General features: G+C 39.4%; 1 protein-coding gene across 2 annotated transcripts in view; it reads left to right on the top strand.

Moving 5' to 3' along the window:
• The first annotated feature begins 3,166 nt into the window (after positions 1-3,166).
• Positions 3,167-16,228, top strand: part of LOC126819285 (ADAMTS-like protein 1) — a 51,883-nt gene continuing 38,821 nt past the window's right edge. The window contains exons 1-2 of one of the 2 annotated variants that reach the window (XM_056100690.1): positions 3,167-3,364; positions 3,526-4,016. In XM_056100690.1, coding sequence (XP_055956665.1) covers positions 3,978-4,016 — 39 coding nt within the window. In that variant the 5' untranslated portion in view covers positions 3,167-3,364; positions 3,526-3,977. The remainder of the gene's footprint in view (positions 3,365-3,525; positions 4,017-16,228) is intronic. The other variant, XM_050547257.2, reaches the window with a different exon arrangement.

Below are 16,228 nucleotides of genomic sequence, written 5' to 3' on the forward strand. Positions count from 1 at the left end.
CGCATCCTACAAAAATCCTAAATTCTAATCGTACGCTCGTAATCAACAATTAACAACCACAGTTGTTCCTCCCAAGAAATCAAAATACAAAGTTCAAGAGAGAGAGAGAGAGAGAGAGAGAGGGGGGGGGGTTAACGTCCACTCGACACAAACTAGGTCATTTCGGAACTAACATGATTCAATTTCATTTGAATAATTCGCTTGCGCGTAGGGGTCTTTTTTATTAACAGTGGGAGGAAACCGCAGGACCCGGAGAAAATCCACACCAGTTGATTCAATGACGGACCTAATAATGCAGCGCGCACACGCTGACAATACGACCACCCAACCCACCATACTCCTATAGACCATCCGGGGGAAATGCAATAATGGTAATTTGTACAGAGTATTACAAAGGGCAGGATCTGACTGGTTCGATGTGCTCTGACCTTCGAGTAACAAATGGGCCGGTGGGCTACAGAAATGAAATAGGGCTTAACGACATAACTTTCTGCTCCGGCTGGGCAAATGAAGACGGGGCTGAGGAGGAGCATGCGAGTATGGTAGACGCGGGAGGCTCCACAGAGGTTAATTTTCTCATCTGGTTTGGCGGCCTTTATAAGTCCTGAATTTAAGTGGTGTTTGTTGAATTGCTAAGATTGTTACACGCTAAATTTGTTCCTAACCTAGAAAGGTATTCGGGATTATATTCTATAAAACACTATTTACCGTCGGTCTTTCAAAACAATTCTCGCGCCAGTGGGGCCCCCGTGCCTTCCGTCCGCCGCTGGAGCTGGACAAACACACCTGTGGCAAAAACAATAAATGTATAATGTGCCGACCTAGTAGACAATCTCGGTAAAAAATCATACAGCAAAGTGTTAAAAAAAAGGCAGCAGCGGTCTGGGCCGATGTGCTCATACCGCTGGGTAACAATTACTTAGCCATTGGGCTGAATAAACAATACTGCCGAAAAACAATGAACGCTAAATGTGCCGACCTATAGCTATACTAGTAGATACAGGTTGCCGGGTCCGCTACATCAATAAGGATAAAACATACCGTGCTACTTTCAATGTGCTAATCTACTAGTTGAATATTACTTTATGAATTGAGTCTATATTCCCTATTGAGCGATAATGATAAACAAGTGGTCGATTGATGAAAGCTTATGGTGTAAGCTTTCCTCAAAGATAACTGGGCAATTCACTTGTTGACACTGTAGTCTGACCCTCAGCCATGTGGTCGCCGTTAGGTATAGTTTGCAGTCGGCTTGGGGGGATTTGAGTCGAGAAAAGGTGGGCATTATCATTGAACAGGAGACAGCGTAAGACAATGGAGGTTTTGTAAGTGTTTTTTTTATCATTATGTATATAAGATATTGATACAAATGTTTGATAAGAGTAGGTTAAAATACACATGCAAATTCATCGCCTCGCTGTCCACTAACTACCTGGTCCATTGACTGGATAATTATTGTTATAGATTTGTTCAGTAAAGCTTCGTTCGTGCCGCGGGCTTTAAGCTAAACGACATCTTTCTGCAGTGAATAGCAGCCGTAGAGAGTGAAGAATGGGGTAATCAACAATTAACAACCACAGTTGTTCCTCCCAAGAAATCAAAATACAAAGTTCAAGAGAGAGAGAGAGAGAGAGAGAGAGAGAGGGGGGGGGTTAACGTCCACTCGACACAAACTAGGTCATTTCGGAACTAACATGATTCAATTTCATTTGAATAATTCGCTTGCGCGTAGGGGTCTTTTTTATTAACAGTGGGAGGAAACCGCAGGACCCGGAGAAAATCCACACCAGTTGATTCAATGACGGACCTAATAATGCAGCGCGCACACGCTGACAATACGACCACCCAACCCACCATACTCCTATAGACCATCCGGGGGAAATGCAATAATGGTAATTTGTACAGAGTATTACAAAGGGCAGGATCTGACTGGTTCGATGTGCTCTGACCTTCGAGTAACAAATGGGCCGGTGGGCTACAGAAATGAAATAGGGCTTAACGACATAACTTTCTGCTCCGGCTGGGCAAATGAAGACGGGGCTGAGGAGGAGCATGCGAGTATGGTAGACGCGGGAGGCTCCACAGAGGTTAATTTTCTCATCTGGTTTGGCGGCCTTTATAAGTCCTGAATTTAAGTGGTGTTTGTTGAATTGCTAAGATTGTTACACGCTAAATTTGTTCCTAACCTAGAAAGGTATTCGGGATTATATTCTATAAAACACTATTTACCGTCGGTCTTTCAAAACAATTCTCGCGCCAGTGGGGCCCCCGTGCCTTCCGTCCGCCGCTGGAGCTGGACAAACACACCTGTGGCAAAAACAATAAATGTATAATGTGCCGACCTAGTAGACAATCTCGGTAAAAAATCATACAGCAAAGTGTTAAAAAAAAAGCAGCAGCGGTCTGGGCCGATGTGCTCATACCGCTGGGTAACAATTACTTAGCCATTGGGCTGAATAAACAATACTGCCGAAAAACAATGAACGCTAAATGTGCCGACCTATAGCTATACTAGTAGATACAGGTTGCCGGGTCCGCTACATCAATAAGGATAAAACATACCGTGCTACTTTCAATGTGCTAATCTACTAGTTGAATATTACTTTATGAATTGAGTCTATATTCCCTATTGAGCGATAATGATAAACAAGTGGTCGATTGATGAAAGCTTATGGTGTAAGCTTTCCTCAAAGATAACTGGGCAATTCACTTGTTGACACTGTAGTCTGACCCTCAGCCATGTGGTCGCCGTTAGGTATAGTTTGCAGTCGGCTTGGGGGGATTTGAGTCGAGAAAAGGTGGGCATTATCATTGAACAGGAGACAGCGTAAGACAATGGAGGTTTTGTAAGTGTTTTTTTTATCATTATGTATATAAGATATTGATACAAATGTTTGATAAGAGTAGGTTAAAATACACATGCAAATTCATCGCCTCGCTGTCCACTAACTACCTGGTCCATTGACTGGATAATTATTGTTATAGATTTGTTCAGTAAAGCTTCGTTCGTGCCGCGGGCTTTAAGCTAAACGACATCTTTCTGCAGTGAATAGCAGCCGTAGAGAGTGAAGAATGGGGTATGTTATTGGCCAAAAGGATTAAACGTGCACGCACTGTTTAGGATATTGACTATCGCTAAAGGCTAACAATTCATGCTGTGTGTACATTATTGGATGTTTTTCGTTCGTTCTCATACCAGAATTTCCGCACTTTATTTCATTGCGGGTTTACTTTTAGCGAACGTTTTTAGGAGCACTGATGGGTCCATTCTAATACCAGAATTTCCGTAGAAATTTCTAAGGCGTTTATGTCATTGCGGGTCGACTTCTTGTGTTTTTATGTGCAGTAAATTGAATCTTGATGGGTGTGTTGGGTGATATGTTGTTGAAAATTAATATATAATGTATTTTTTGATATTTCTAAATGAATTTAAGATATATTTTTAACTGAAGTCTACCGCTGTGTGAAATGTCATCTGCGTCACAACCTATTTAATACATTAAATAAATTTATTTTTACTTTCAGACTTAAATGGAATACCTCCACGGAAGTCCTCTAACCTATGTCGAATTGATTGGTTACCTAATGTCCGTGTAGGAAAATTAAAACGCCTTTCGCTGAATATATAAATGGTAGATTTGATGAGATTCGTTCACACAGAAGTTTGAATGTGTTGTGCCAGTGTTATCGCGATCTTTGTACTTCAATTAAAACCAGTGTCTGCGAGTACAACGCTGAGATAGCAGGAATCGTACGCCCGCCATTCACAATCGAGTTTCCAGAAAGCGGTGGTGATAATTTAATTAGATTTTGTGAGATTGTGATTATTTGGATCTGATAAACTCCGGATGGTTCCGGACATAGGATAATTAAGACGAAAGTCGTGGAACTGTGAGAAACGTTTGTGAAACGAATGAATAATTTAATAGACTGTAATTAGTTGGAATACATAGTGCAGGTGGATTTATACAGACAATATGAAGACATTTTCAATTCAAACATGCAACCAAATACTGGTAAGTTCTTTTTTTTAATTAAATACTAAATTACAATTTTCCTAATTGGACATTATATGGCGTATGCCCGTCTTCATTATCCCGGTTTTTGAATTACAATGAAAGCTGTTAATTATGTGCTCTTGTCATGTGTCCAAGAAAGAATGAGCACACACTGCCGCGTGTAAGACATCTGTTATTTCTAACAGTTATTTGGACTTGTATATCCGTCTTTATTTTCCCGGTTGGATCAGATATGTGGGACATTAAATCCCATTTCGTTTTTGATTACAACGAAAGCTATTAATTATGTGCACGTGTCATGTGTCCAAGAAAGAATGAGCATACGCTGCCGCGTGTAAGACATCTATTATTTTTAACAGTTATTTGAACTTTGATATAAGAAGTTCATGGGTGGGTGGATTGTTCTGATTTCTTATATCTTTACATGTTGTCTTCTTGGTGACTCAGCGGGTGTGTTGTAGATTATACGGTTATCTATGCAAGTCGTGTGTTCGTGTGTTCGATACATGGTTTGTGCTTAACAATGAGTAGGATTATCTCGACGTATTGCGCCCTCGTCCCCACAAAAAAAGCGAGCGATCGATTGGACAGGCGACCCCACTCCTTGTCACGTACAACCCCCTTTGACGGTAAAACCGGATTGGACATTGACTTATTGTCTTTTATTTCTAAAGAACGAATCATAAATTAGATTAGCCAAATGAAAAATGTTCAGTAAAATATAAAAGTTTATCATGAATCTTCCATGTATGGGACGAGGGTGTAATAAAACAACTTTTGTTATATTGTAACAAACGACAGGAGATTTTTTATATTAATTTAATATGTCATTCATCTGTGTTCATTCATGCAATTTATTAAAAAAGAAAAACACAAGTATTCTAGTAAGTTTTTCATTGACTGTCAAACCTACCTCTATCTACCCGTGGGGTTGCATGGCTGAATGGTTAGCGCGTGCACGTTGTATTACAAGGTCTGTCATTGAGTCAACTGGCGTGGTTTCCATTTCCCGAGCGTATTTTTTTCGCCCGATCGCGCTGATTTTTTAGATGCCGGCGATCAAATTTGCCCGTGTGTCCATGCCCTAATAGAAGAAGAACACCGTGTTTCTTTAATATTATGTCTGTTTACATTAGCCGGATTGACGCAGGACATCAAACCATAATTTCATTTAACATAAATACAACCATTTCCTTTTCATTCAAACAATTATTACATTATTTAATTACACGGCACGGAGCTTAATTCAATAAATCTGAAACATATTTTAAACATTAATGAAAACCTGAAACATGGATTATTAAATATTTTGATTAATAAAAACTATGGCCCCTGATGATTATAGACCAGGCCTATAACATCTTTTTATCGTCCAGATTCGTGAAAAAAGACATAATTACTAGTTGCGTGCTTCGTTCATCTATTAATTTCTTGCTTCTTTGTGGTCTTTATATATAGAATATTAGGTCAATAATAAATGTTTGTACATCTTAAATGTCATACAATAATTAAAGGGTTACATCGCCGTTATTTAATAGTTAGAGTTAGATATGAAATGAAATGAACGGAAAGTATAATGTGCTATGAGTGGAATTTTGCCCGGACAGTGGCTCTACGGGTCTACTCTTATGCTGAATTCCAATTGTCAAGTGTTGTTTAGCGTGCACGACAATGTGATTACGGGACCTCGGTTGATCGTTCAACCCGAACAACTGGGCACTCTTTCACGCGCGATGTTCAAGAGAGAACCGCTTCGGAAAATCCTAAGCGGTTAGCGGATCAGCGACCCACACTCTGGACCACTGCAGCCCCCTCCACAAACTAGGTCATTTCTGACTAACATACGTATCAATTTTATATCAATATGCGCGTAGTGGTCTTTAGCAATGGGAGGAAACCGGAGAAACCGCAGAAAACCCACGAGGCTATACAGGCGGCCTTGTCACGTACAACCGGGGAATCGAAGCCGTGTCAATGAAAGACCTAATGATCCAACGAGCACGGACGGGTTAACCATTCGGCCTCCTCCAGCCCCTCCACTTTATAACACCGTCGATAACATACGACAATTCGTTTGAGATAAATAGTTTTAGACATTACATGATATGACAATATGCATGTAGATAAAGGGGGTTTAAATCCGGGCGTTTGTAAAATTTATGATACAAACCACTGATCTGTTACAAAGATACTGACGCTTCTAGTACACGTGCACGAATCCTACAAACTTGTATAATGATCTTTAATGAAATATAGACATTTCTAGTACGACTGGTACAATTATTATACTGGTCTTTAACCATACATCATGCAAGAGCTAAATCTGTCTATTGCAGGTCTTTCTTTAGGCCTGAAATGTTATAAACTATTTATTAGACATTTATTAACATGAAAAGACCATAATCAACTCTCGATGTCATCTTATGTGTCTGATTGTCACTGGATTTGAATCCGATCTGCTGTTCTACGCTCATTGATGATTAAATCAAAAAGTGGATAATCGAGACTATGTTTTTATCGTACCGATTTTATTAATGATGGCCGAGGCTAGGCCGAAAAATCAATCACTAATATCTCGGTTCATAGTGTATCAATTTGACTGAAATTTTCAGCATATTCGGATTCCATTTACATTATTTAGTTTTCAATTATTATAATAAGAACTGCCAGCTCTTTATCTGATCTTCCATAATGTATCTTTAATAAGATGACTACGTTTCAAGAACACGTGTTCATCCAAATTTTCCGGCGTGGTTCCCCCTTGTCAGTGATGCAGGACGGAGGTCCTGACAAGAACAGCTGTCTAGTCGTTCGGATGGGACGAAAAATAGAGGTCCCGTGTACACATTGGCGTGCACGTAAAGATCCCTTGACAGTTGGAATTCGATATAAGAGTAGGCCGTAGTGCCGCTGTCGGGGCAAAATTTTCCTCATAGCACACTGTATGGCGTATGTCCGTCTTCATTAGCCCAGTTCGGAGCAGAACAGTAGGACGTTAAACCCCATTTCATTTCATTTAATTTCATTTCAAGAACACTTGACGACAGGAGTCGGACAAACTTGACAATAATAAGATACTGATGTTTCTCGTCTACGTATATACGACTCGTACAGACTTTACATTAATAACATGTACTATATTGATCTTTAGGAAAATCGTTTTACATAGACTGTTGTTAATCATTCTTATCGTTCAATAATAAATCACAACTTATAGATTGAATAAAATATGCATTGCTATTCTACTCCTTGTCACGTACACCCTTGGGGTCGAAACCACACCACTTGGCCCAATGACAATAAATCACAAGTTATAGATTGAATAAAATATATATTGCTATTCTACTTCTTGTCTCGTAAACGCCTGGGGTCGAAACCACACCATGTGACACAATGACAGACCTTATTGTGGGTTCACTGACCAGAGGTCGATCTCGTGTATGTCCTGCGTACATTTTGCCGTGCTCGTAAAAGAACCCTTGGCAGTTGGAATTTAAAAAGTAGACGACTGAAACGCCGCTGTCCCGTGGAAATTTTCACTCATGACACACTACATAGCGTTTGCCCGTCATGACACACTGCATAGCGTTCGCCTGTCATGACACACTGCATAGCGTATGCCCGTCATGACCCACTGCATAGCGTTCGCCCGTCATGACACACGGCATAGCGTTCGCCCGTCATGACACACTGCATAGCGTTCGCCCTTCATGACACACTGCATAGCGTTCGCCCGTCATGACACACTGCATAGCGTTTTCCCATCTTCGTTAGCTTGGTTGGCGGAGAACAGTAGGACGTTAAACCCCATTTTATCTCATTCCGTCTCCTCTTTCATTTCGTTTCATTGTTGCTGAAGAGTTTACAAAAACGATTCTTAGATAAAGTATAAATTCAATTAATAAGTATAATTCAATTAATATAATACACTTCACCTGTTGGGATTTGAGAAACATTTATAGAATATTTCTATGTATATTATTTACACATGAGGTCATTGGTTAAATAAATAATTCTTAACCGCAATGACCTCTAAACAAACCTAGTAGTTTACATAATCAGAAACATTTGGAGAGCAGAATATATAGATTTATCTATACGAAACGCCTGACACGGCTTGTATGTAATGAAAACTATTCAAATTTTGAATCGTGGTTTGAATATACTGTCAATGATATTGGCCCTTCACGCTATCAAATCTCACGTCCGCGACTTCCGAAACAATTTGTCATTCATAGAAGTATTGAATGAACATCGGGGTGAACAGTAAGCGAATTGTGGATGATATTGTCAGGTGATACGACAGAATCAAGGCATGGTGTCTTTCTTGTAGGATTTTTTTTAATGTCGTTAGTTAATGTTCAGTAATAGGAGAATGTTGTAAAGTCTAATACACCTGTGTCGGTATATACATAAATGCTTTGATCTTATTGTTATCTATTATATAGATAAAGTTGATCTAACAAGCTAAAGTGAAAGTAGCATGTCAATATGATATATTGGTGATGAATGTCTTTTGACCAATCAACCGTATTATTTACTTGTTGCTCCGTCTCGAGAATTATTTTCCCAGGATATCGCCGTTGGTATAATTTATAAGGTTGGCAAATACGCGGTTCATTATTGCGTCAGACATGTAATTTGCATTTGGAAGTGAATATTTAAAGGTTGAACAAAGACTTCCAACGATTTGTTATTTGGGTTGGTTCTGTTGGTTTTGTTGGTTGATCACAGTGGCTAAGGGGGTAAGACGCTGGCTCGCTAGCCTGGAGGTCGGATGTTCGATCCCTGCATTGGCCGAAAAAGTTCATCCAAATTTTCCGGCGTGATTCCCTCTTGTCAGTCATGCAGTATAGAGGGCCTGACAAGGACAGCTGTCTAGTCGTTCGGATGGGGCGAAAAACCGAGGTCCCATGTACACATTGACATGCACGTAAAAGATCCCTTGACAGTTGGAATTCGATATAAGAGTAGGCCGTAGTGCCGCTGTCCGAGCAAAATTTTCCACACAGGACACTGTATGGCGTATGCCCGTCTTCATTAGCCCAGTTCGGAGCAGAACAGTAAGACGTTAAACCCCATTTCATTTCATGGGTTTGTTGGGGGGGGGGGTCTATTTTGTTTTGGGCCTAGGGGTGGAGCATTTATAATCCATTGATATAAATTGACTATTAAAAGGTTGCACATAGACCTCCAACAGTTTGTTATGTGGGTTGGGTTTGTTGAAGGTTTTCTATCTGTCCTGGGCTTGGAGGTGGAGTATTTTTAAGCGATTGCTATAATTTTTGTTCTTGCATTTTGTTTTTGGCTTAGGGGTGGAGCATTAAATATTAAAAGGTTGCACATAGACTTCCAACGATATGTTATTGGGGTTGGGTTTGTTGAGGTTTTTCTATTTTGTTTGGGGCTTGGGGTTGAGCATTTCTAAGCCATTGATATACATTTTGTTCTTGCATTTTTTATAACTTTAGCCGCACCTACCTCAATAATAAGTGAAGGTTCTGGTTAGTCCAATGTTTGTCATATCTGGGGTTGGGTCGAAAACCAAAAGAAATCAAATATGTGTCTGTTGTCGGCAAATTCTTGTGATTCGGTCTGAACAAAACAAAAAGCGACGGAGAGTTTTGAGTCAGTCGTATGAGACATATCGGTGTGATTTTAAACAAACGTCTGCATAAGACCGATTAGTTTAGAACTTTAGAACGTTAAACCCCATTTCATTTAGTGATTATGGGGGGTGGATGGCTGAATGGTTAACGCGTGTGCGCTGTATCATAAGGTCTGTCGTGGTTTCGATTCCCCGGTTGTACGTGTAGGGTCGTCTGTCCAACCTCGTGGGTTTTCTCCGGGTCCTCCGGTTTCCTCCCCCTGCTAAAGATCTCTACGCGCAAACGAATTATTTTGAAATAAAAAATTGACCTAGTTTGTGCCGGGTGGACATTAAACTCTCTCTCTCTCTCTCTCTCTCTCTCTCTCTCTCTCTCGTTTAGTGATTAAAAACAGATTAAGAAAACAAGGTATACCACTGCACGTGCTGTAATCTTCTCACATATCCGTGTAACTATTTAAACGTAGTGATATAGATGAAAGACAACAGTAGGAATGATCTAGATAACGGTTAAAGATACGGAAGCCTTTTATTTCTCGAGTCAAAAGCTTTTAAAACGTTTGACATCACAGGCTGCGAAAACAGATTGAAAACATGAATACATTCAAGTCTTATCATTTATCAGTCAACTACAAAAGATTCTAAATTAATAGAACAGTCGTCTGGGATCGGCACATCAGTTGCTTTGTATTTTGTTTATCTCATAATTTAAACGTGTCGAATGAAACAAAATGGTCTTGTTCCCATTCAATGGCGTAATAAAGGGATAGTGCTAAATGATAAGGCCAGCTCAATTTTTCACCATAGGACACGAGAAATCAATAGGGCTATCGCTAATCCTAACCCTGGGCCAGTCCTAACCCCAATGCTTACCCTAATCCTTACCTACAATCTCGCCAACAATCACATACCCTAACCTTATTTACATCTCAACGACCTTGACAAAACTTGAGCAGGCCTTAAAAAATTAATTTAGCCGTAATAAAGGGAGGGGATGCATTAGGCCATTCCTCCACCCAACCTAACGCCTCCAGCGGGCCTTTAAACGTCAACCGATCGTCTTGTTTGAGTATATACCAATCCCAACATCTGTCAAGCTGATTAAAATACAGATCATTATTTTGTTTCGTTTTTTATACCTTCGATGGCCTATACTACGTGAAGATCTGACCGGTTTTAGTGGAAGGTCGCGTCAGGGGTCATACGAGCGGCTTTTGACCTTAAGACGTAAGACATTTGATTAAGCCATCGTTCTAAATTGCATTCAGTACAAAAGTTGCTACCTTGTTTATATGTGGTGTGGGGTATTTACAGTATGGTACGCATAACCTACCTAATGTACTACACCCTCCAGTACTTCTACGTTAAGGGGTCGATAGCGGTATTTTGGATTTCGAGAGTTTGGGGGGGGGGGGTATCATAAGGTCTGTTATTGAGTCAACTAGCGTGGTTTCGACCCCCCCCCCCCCCGTGGTGTGTGACTAGGAGTAGGGTCGTCTGTCTAACCTTGTGGGTTTTCTCGGGTCCTCCGGTTTCCTCCCAAGGCTAAAGACCCCTACGCACAAGCGAATTATTTAAGTAAAATTGAAGTATATGTTAGTCTCAAAATGACCTACTTAATCCCCTCTCTCTCTCTCTCTCTTGGATAAAAGGGATACCCACCTATAACCAGACTGCTTGTTTAAATAACAGTGAAATATAAGATAAACATTTCAAATCAGTTATACGTAAAATCCCCACCAGACCGCGTGTTTAAATGTAGTATAAATAAAAGATTTTATACCAGTTATACGTAAAATCAGCTTACAATGCATAATTTATTAGCATTTGACGCCGAAAGCTGCTAGATAGACAATACTGTTAAGATAAATTACTCCAATGGTATTTAGTAATTAAACTGGAAATAGACCATTGGCCGAGAAAGTTCATGGGGATTTTCCGACGTGGTTTCCTCTTGTCAGTGTTGCAGGACGGAGGATCTGACAAGGACAGCTGTCTAGTCGTTCGGATGGGACGAAAAACCGAGGTCCCGTAATCACATTGGCATGCACGTAAAAGATCCTTTGGCAGTTAGAATTCGATATAAGAGTAGGCCATAGTGCCGTTGCCCGGGCAAAATTTCCCTCCTAGCACACTGTATGGCATTAGTCCAGTCGGAGCAGTACAGTAGGACGTTAAAACCCATTTCATTTCATTTTTGGAAATAGAAAAAACACAATTCTATGGAAAACCATTGCTGTGAGTTACTAAGTAATGTTTCGACTGGTTTTTATCACGCTTAGTAGTAACTAATAACGGTGTTCTATAGAATTATGCCCGATGTAATATGTCTTGATACCCGTATATGATTGTATTGATTGGGGGTTGGGGGAGGGGGTTTCCAGGGCCGTAACTAGCTCAGAGCAATGAGGGGTCGGGAAGTGTTCTCAGGGGTGCTGTAAAATTGACGGACAACGCATATCTATTGTTTTTATGGTCGACAATTTTTTCACAAGGGGGGGGGGGGGATGAAACTTTTTGAAGGGGGGGGGGCATTAGTTACGGGACTGGGGGTAGCAGAGGGTGCGACTAAACCAGTAATAATAAGAACATCCTCGGGGATTCAAGGCACGTAAGGAAAATGGGAGGTGGGTTGTAACTCTATAGGCTACGCAGCACGAATGAAACCGATCCAAATTACTCTTCTTTTATAAGAAACACACATACAATTCAATGATCCTAAAATCCTCAAACAATGTCTAATCTGAACTGTTTATTTTATTAATGATTAGCAGCCAATTCATTAACAGAGAATAAAAATAGGTTCTCACCCGATCTTCGCGGATCGTGCTCGGATATACGGTATCAGAGATTTATAAGGATTACCAAATACACGTTGTACAAAAACTACACAAATAACAAACTAAGTCAATTAACACACGACTTGACCCCGAACTTAAGAAGGGATATTAAAGAAAGTAGGTAGGTCTACGTGTCTGCGAGCCTTATATGGAAGCGAATGATAACCCCCAGCTAGTAGTGAAAGATGTTAGTAGTGCAATATACATGGGAGAGAGAAAGGGCTTATTGAAGTGGGTGGTGATTAACAACTTCCATCTTAAAGATACATTATGGGAGATTCGGTAACGAGTTGACAGTTCTCACTATAATAGTTAAAAACTAGATAATGTAAAGACAATTTGGTGAAAATTTCATTCAAATTGAACCACTATGAACCGAGAACTAAGCGACTGAAATTCCCATAGGCCTCGGTCATCATTACTAAAGTCAGTACGATAAACAGCATAGTCTCGATTGTCCATTTAATCGTTTCCTAGAGAAGGAAAGTTATGCAGTAAATCGGCTTACAATCCACTAAAGATCACAGGCTAGCGCTGCCATCTAGAGTTGATTATGGCCTGGATAGGTTAATCAATGTCTAATTAATAATTTAGATAACATTTCAGGCCTAAAGAAAGACCTGAAATAGACAGATTTAGCTCTTGCATAATGTATGTTTAACAATAAAAATCCGACATTTAATAGCAGATCTTCGAACTGATCCAGAAATTCACGACCGAATGCGGCCATTGTGGAATAGTAGAGTAAGAGAAGGGACGGGGATCTATTCTACAAACCCTGGTCAGCCTAGAACAGAAAACGTGAAGATGTACGATTCGTAGAAGTTGTACTAGATAGGCTGGTCAATTTAACATTTGACGTAGAACAAATTGCAGCAAAGGTTTTTTTTTATTTCTATTGACTCAAATAAGGAAAAGAAAGTTTACCAAAATCGGAGTCCAAATAAGGACAGGGGTCGGAGCCAAATCCAAGATGGCGGCTGTCGATCAAAAATTTGAAATATCTCTAAAACTGTTTGATTTAGACACCATAAATGTATTGCGGACAGATAGGAAGTCGGTACCAGCGAGTCTCTATGACGTCAAGACGTTACTGTGACGTCAAAACGGCATCAGACGTCGCTGCCCGGGAAAAATGTCCCTCATAGCACACTGTATGGTGTATGCTCGTCTTCATTAGCCCAGTATAGGAGCAGAACAGTAGGACGTTAAACCCCATTTCATTTCATTTCATTTCATTAACTCATGGTGTTGGAAAGTATGACATTAACCTCACTTTGCGCTGGAAAGTGAGACTTTAAACCCCATTTCCTTCTTCTTTAACAGGCTTGGAGTTGAAAAGTAAGACGTTAAACCCCATTTCATTTTCCAAATAAAATATGGACTGGATCAATATATTTTCTGGTTTCACATCAAGTTGAATAATATGATTTCATAATTGAGTGGAAATCAAAAATGTTTTTTTATGGGGTTGTTAATCATGAGATGAGCTATGACTTTTATAATGTGGTGGTAGTGGTATAGGAATATTGATTAAGGTCTTGATAAAGAGCACCAGTTTGTCATTTAGACAACGATGCGATATCTCTCTGGTTACGTGCAGTTTATTCCAGCCAATTCAGTGCAGTTTTCCGGCATGGCTTCCCTTTTTCAGTGGTGCAGGACGGAGGGGTTTGACAGAGAACAGCGTATATTCGTTCAGAAAAGTAGGACGTTAAAAAAAGGCGTTTTTATTTTAGTGCAGCGTATAATTTCTAAACTTGCACTTTTATAAGTGTCTCGATTACGATAAATGTAAGTTTGCAGTGATGTGTAGGCCGATTTATCATGTGACTTGTTACGTGTAGACAACAGGCCACTATTCGTTATCTTAATTACGTAACCAATTATTTAATAGTGAGTACCATTACCATAAAGACTCAGAATTTGAAATGAAAATCTTACAACATATTTAAACGTATCCGTATCATTTGCCCTTTAAAAGAATGCACTGGATCTATCTGGGATTTCCCCTTTAAAAGTGTGTATTGATACTTTCTTGGAATACTCCTTTAAAATAATGTATTGAATCGATCTGGGTTCCCCTTTAAATGACTATATTGAATCCATCTTGGATTCCCCATAAGAAGAATGTATTGAATGTATCTGGGGTTTCCCTTTTAAAATACTGTATTGTATCTATCTGGGGTTTCCCTTTTAAAATACTGTATTGTATCTATCTGGGGTTTCCCTTTTAAAATACTGTATTGAATCTATCTGACGTTTCTCTTTTAAAATACTGTATTGAATCTATCTGGGGTTTCCCTTTTAAAATACTGTATTGAATCTATCTGACGTTTCTCTTGTAAAATACTGTATTGAATCTATCTGGGATTTCCCCCTTGAAAGAATGTATTCAATCGATCTGTGTTCCCTTTAAAAGGATGGATTGAATCGATCTACGTTCCCCTTAAAAGAATGTATTGAATCGATCTAGGTTCCCTTTAAAGGAATGCCTGTTATTTAAAACAATGTATTTAATCTATGATTTCCCCTGTGAAATAATCTATTGCATATATGTGGTAGTTCCCCTTTAGAAGAACTATTGGAGATATTAGATCAGGTGATTCCCCTTTGAAATAATGTATTGAATGTATGTGGTAGGTAATAGATCGAGGAATACCCCTTTAAAAGAATGTATTGAATCTATACGGTAGGTATTAAATCAGGGAATTCATCTTTAAAAGAATTACATGTATTGAATCGATGTGGTAGGTCTTAAATCAGGGTATTCCCCTTTAAAAGAATGTATTGAATCTGTGTGGTATGTATTAGATCTGGGTATTCCCCCTAAAAGAATGTATTGAATCTATTCGGTATGTATTAATTAAGGGTATTCCCCATTAAAAGAATTATTGAATCTATGTGGTAGGTAATAGATCAGGGTATTCCCCTTTAAAAGAATGTATAGAATCTATGTGGTATGTTATTCCCCTTTAAAAAGTGTATTGAATCTATGTGGTAGGTACTAGATCAGTGATAAAACCAGCCTGTGTGATTTGTTATTTTAAATAACAGCTATAATGGCGTTACAAATGTTAAAGAAATCAACCTATTAACTTGTACCTGTTTTTATAGAAAACTAACACGTGTTGAAGATAACAAAAGTAATTGATATCTATTAATGGATTCATCAGAGATCCGTATATTGGTAGTGCTTGTTTTTATCCACTTTGAATAATTTGCAACTTTCTGGTCTCATATTTCTCTTAACTCTACCATCTCCAGTGGGTTATTGAGTAATCCGCTGATATGGGAGTCCATCCTGGTGTAGGTCGAGAATATTCCTAGAGACTTCCAAATCTGGTTTCAGTGCTGCAAGAAAAAGCCTTTAGTCATTCTGATTAAACGGACAGTAATTGTATACCATTGGCAGCGCACGTTACTGATCCACTGAAATCGTATTAAGAGTTTTCCGTGGGCTAATACATTGCATGAAATATATCCGTTTTATCAGTCCGCACAGGTTAAGCCCCATTTCATTTCTAATAGATAATGTATCACCATTGTGTAATATATATAGAGAGGGAAATGGTGGTTTAACGTCCACTCGACACAGATTAGGTCATTTTGGGACTAACATATGGTTCAATTTTATTTCAATAATTCGCTTGCGCGTAGGATGTCTTTAGCAGTGGGGGGAAACTGTAGGACTCGGAGAAAGCCAACAAAGTTGGACAGGCGACTCTACTCCTTGTCACGTACCAGTTGACTTGATGGCA

Source organism: Patella vulgata, chromosome 4, assembly GCF_932274485.2.
Source record: "Patella vulgata chromosome 4, xgPatVulg1.2, whole genome shotgun sequence".
Classification (NCBI taxonomy): domain Eukaryota; kingdom Metazoa; phylum Mollusca; class Gastropoda; family Patellidae; genus Patella; species Patella vulgata.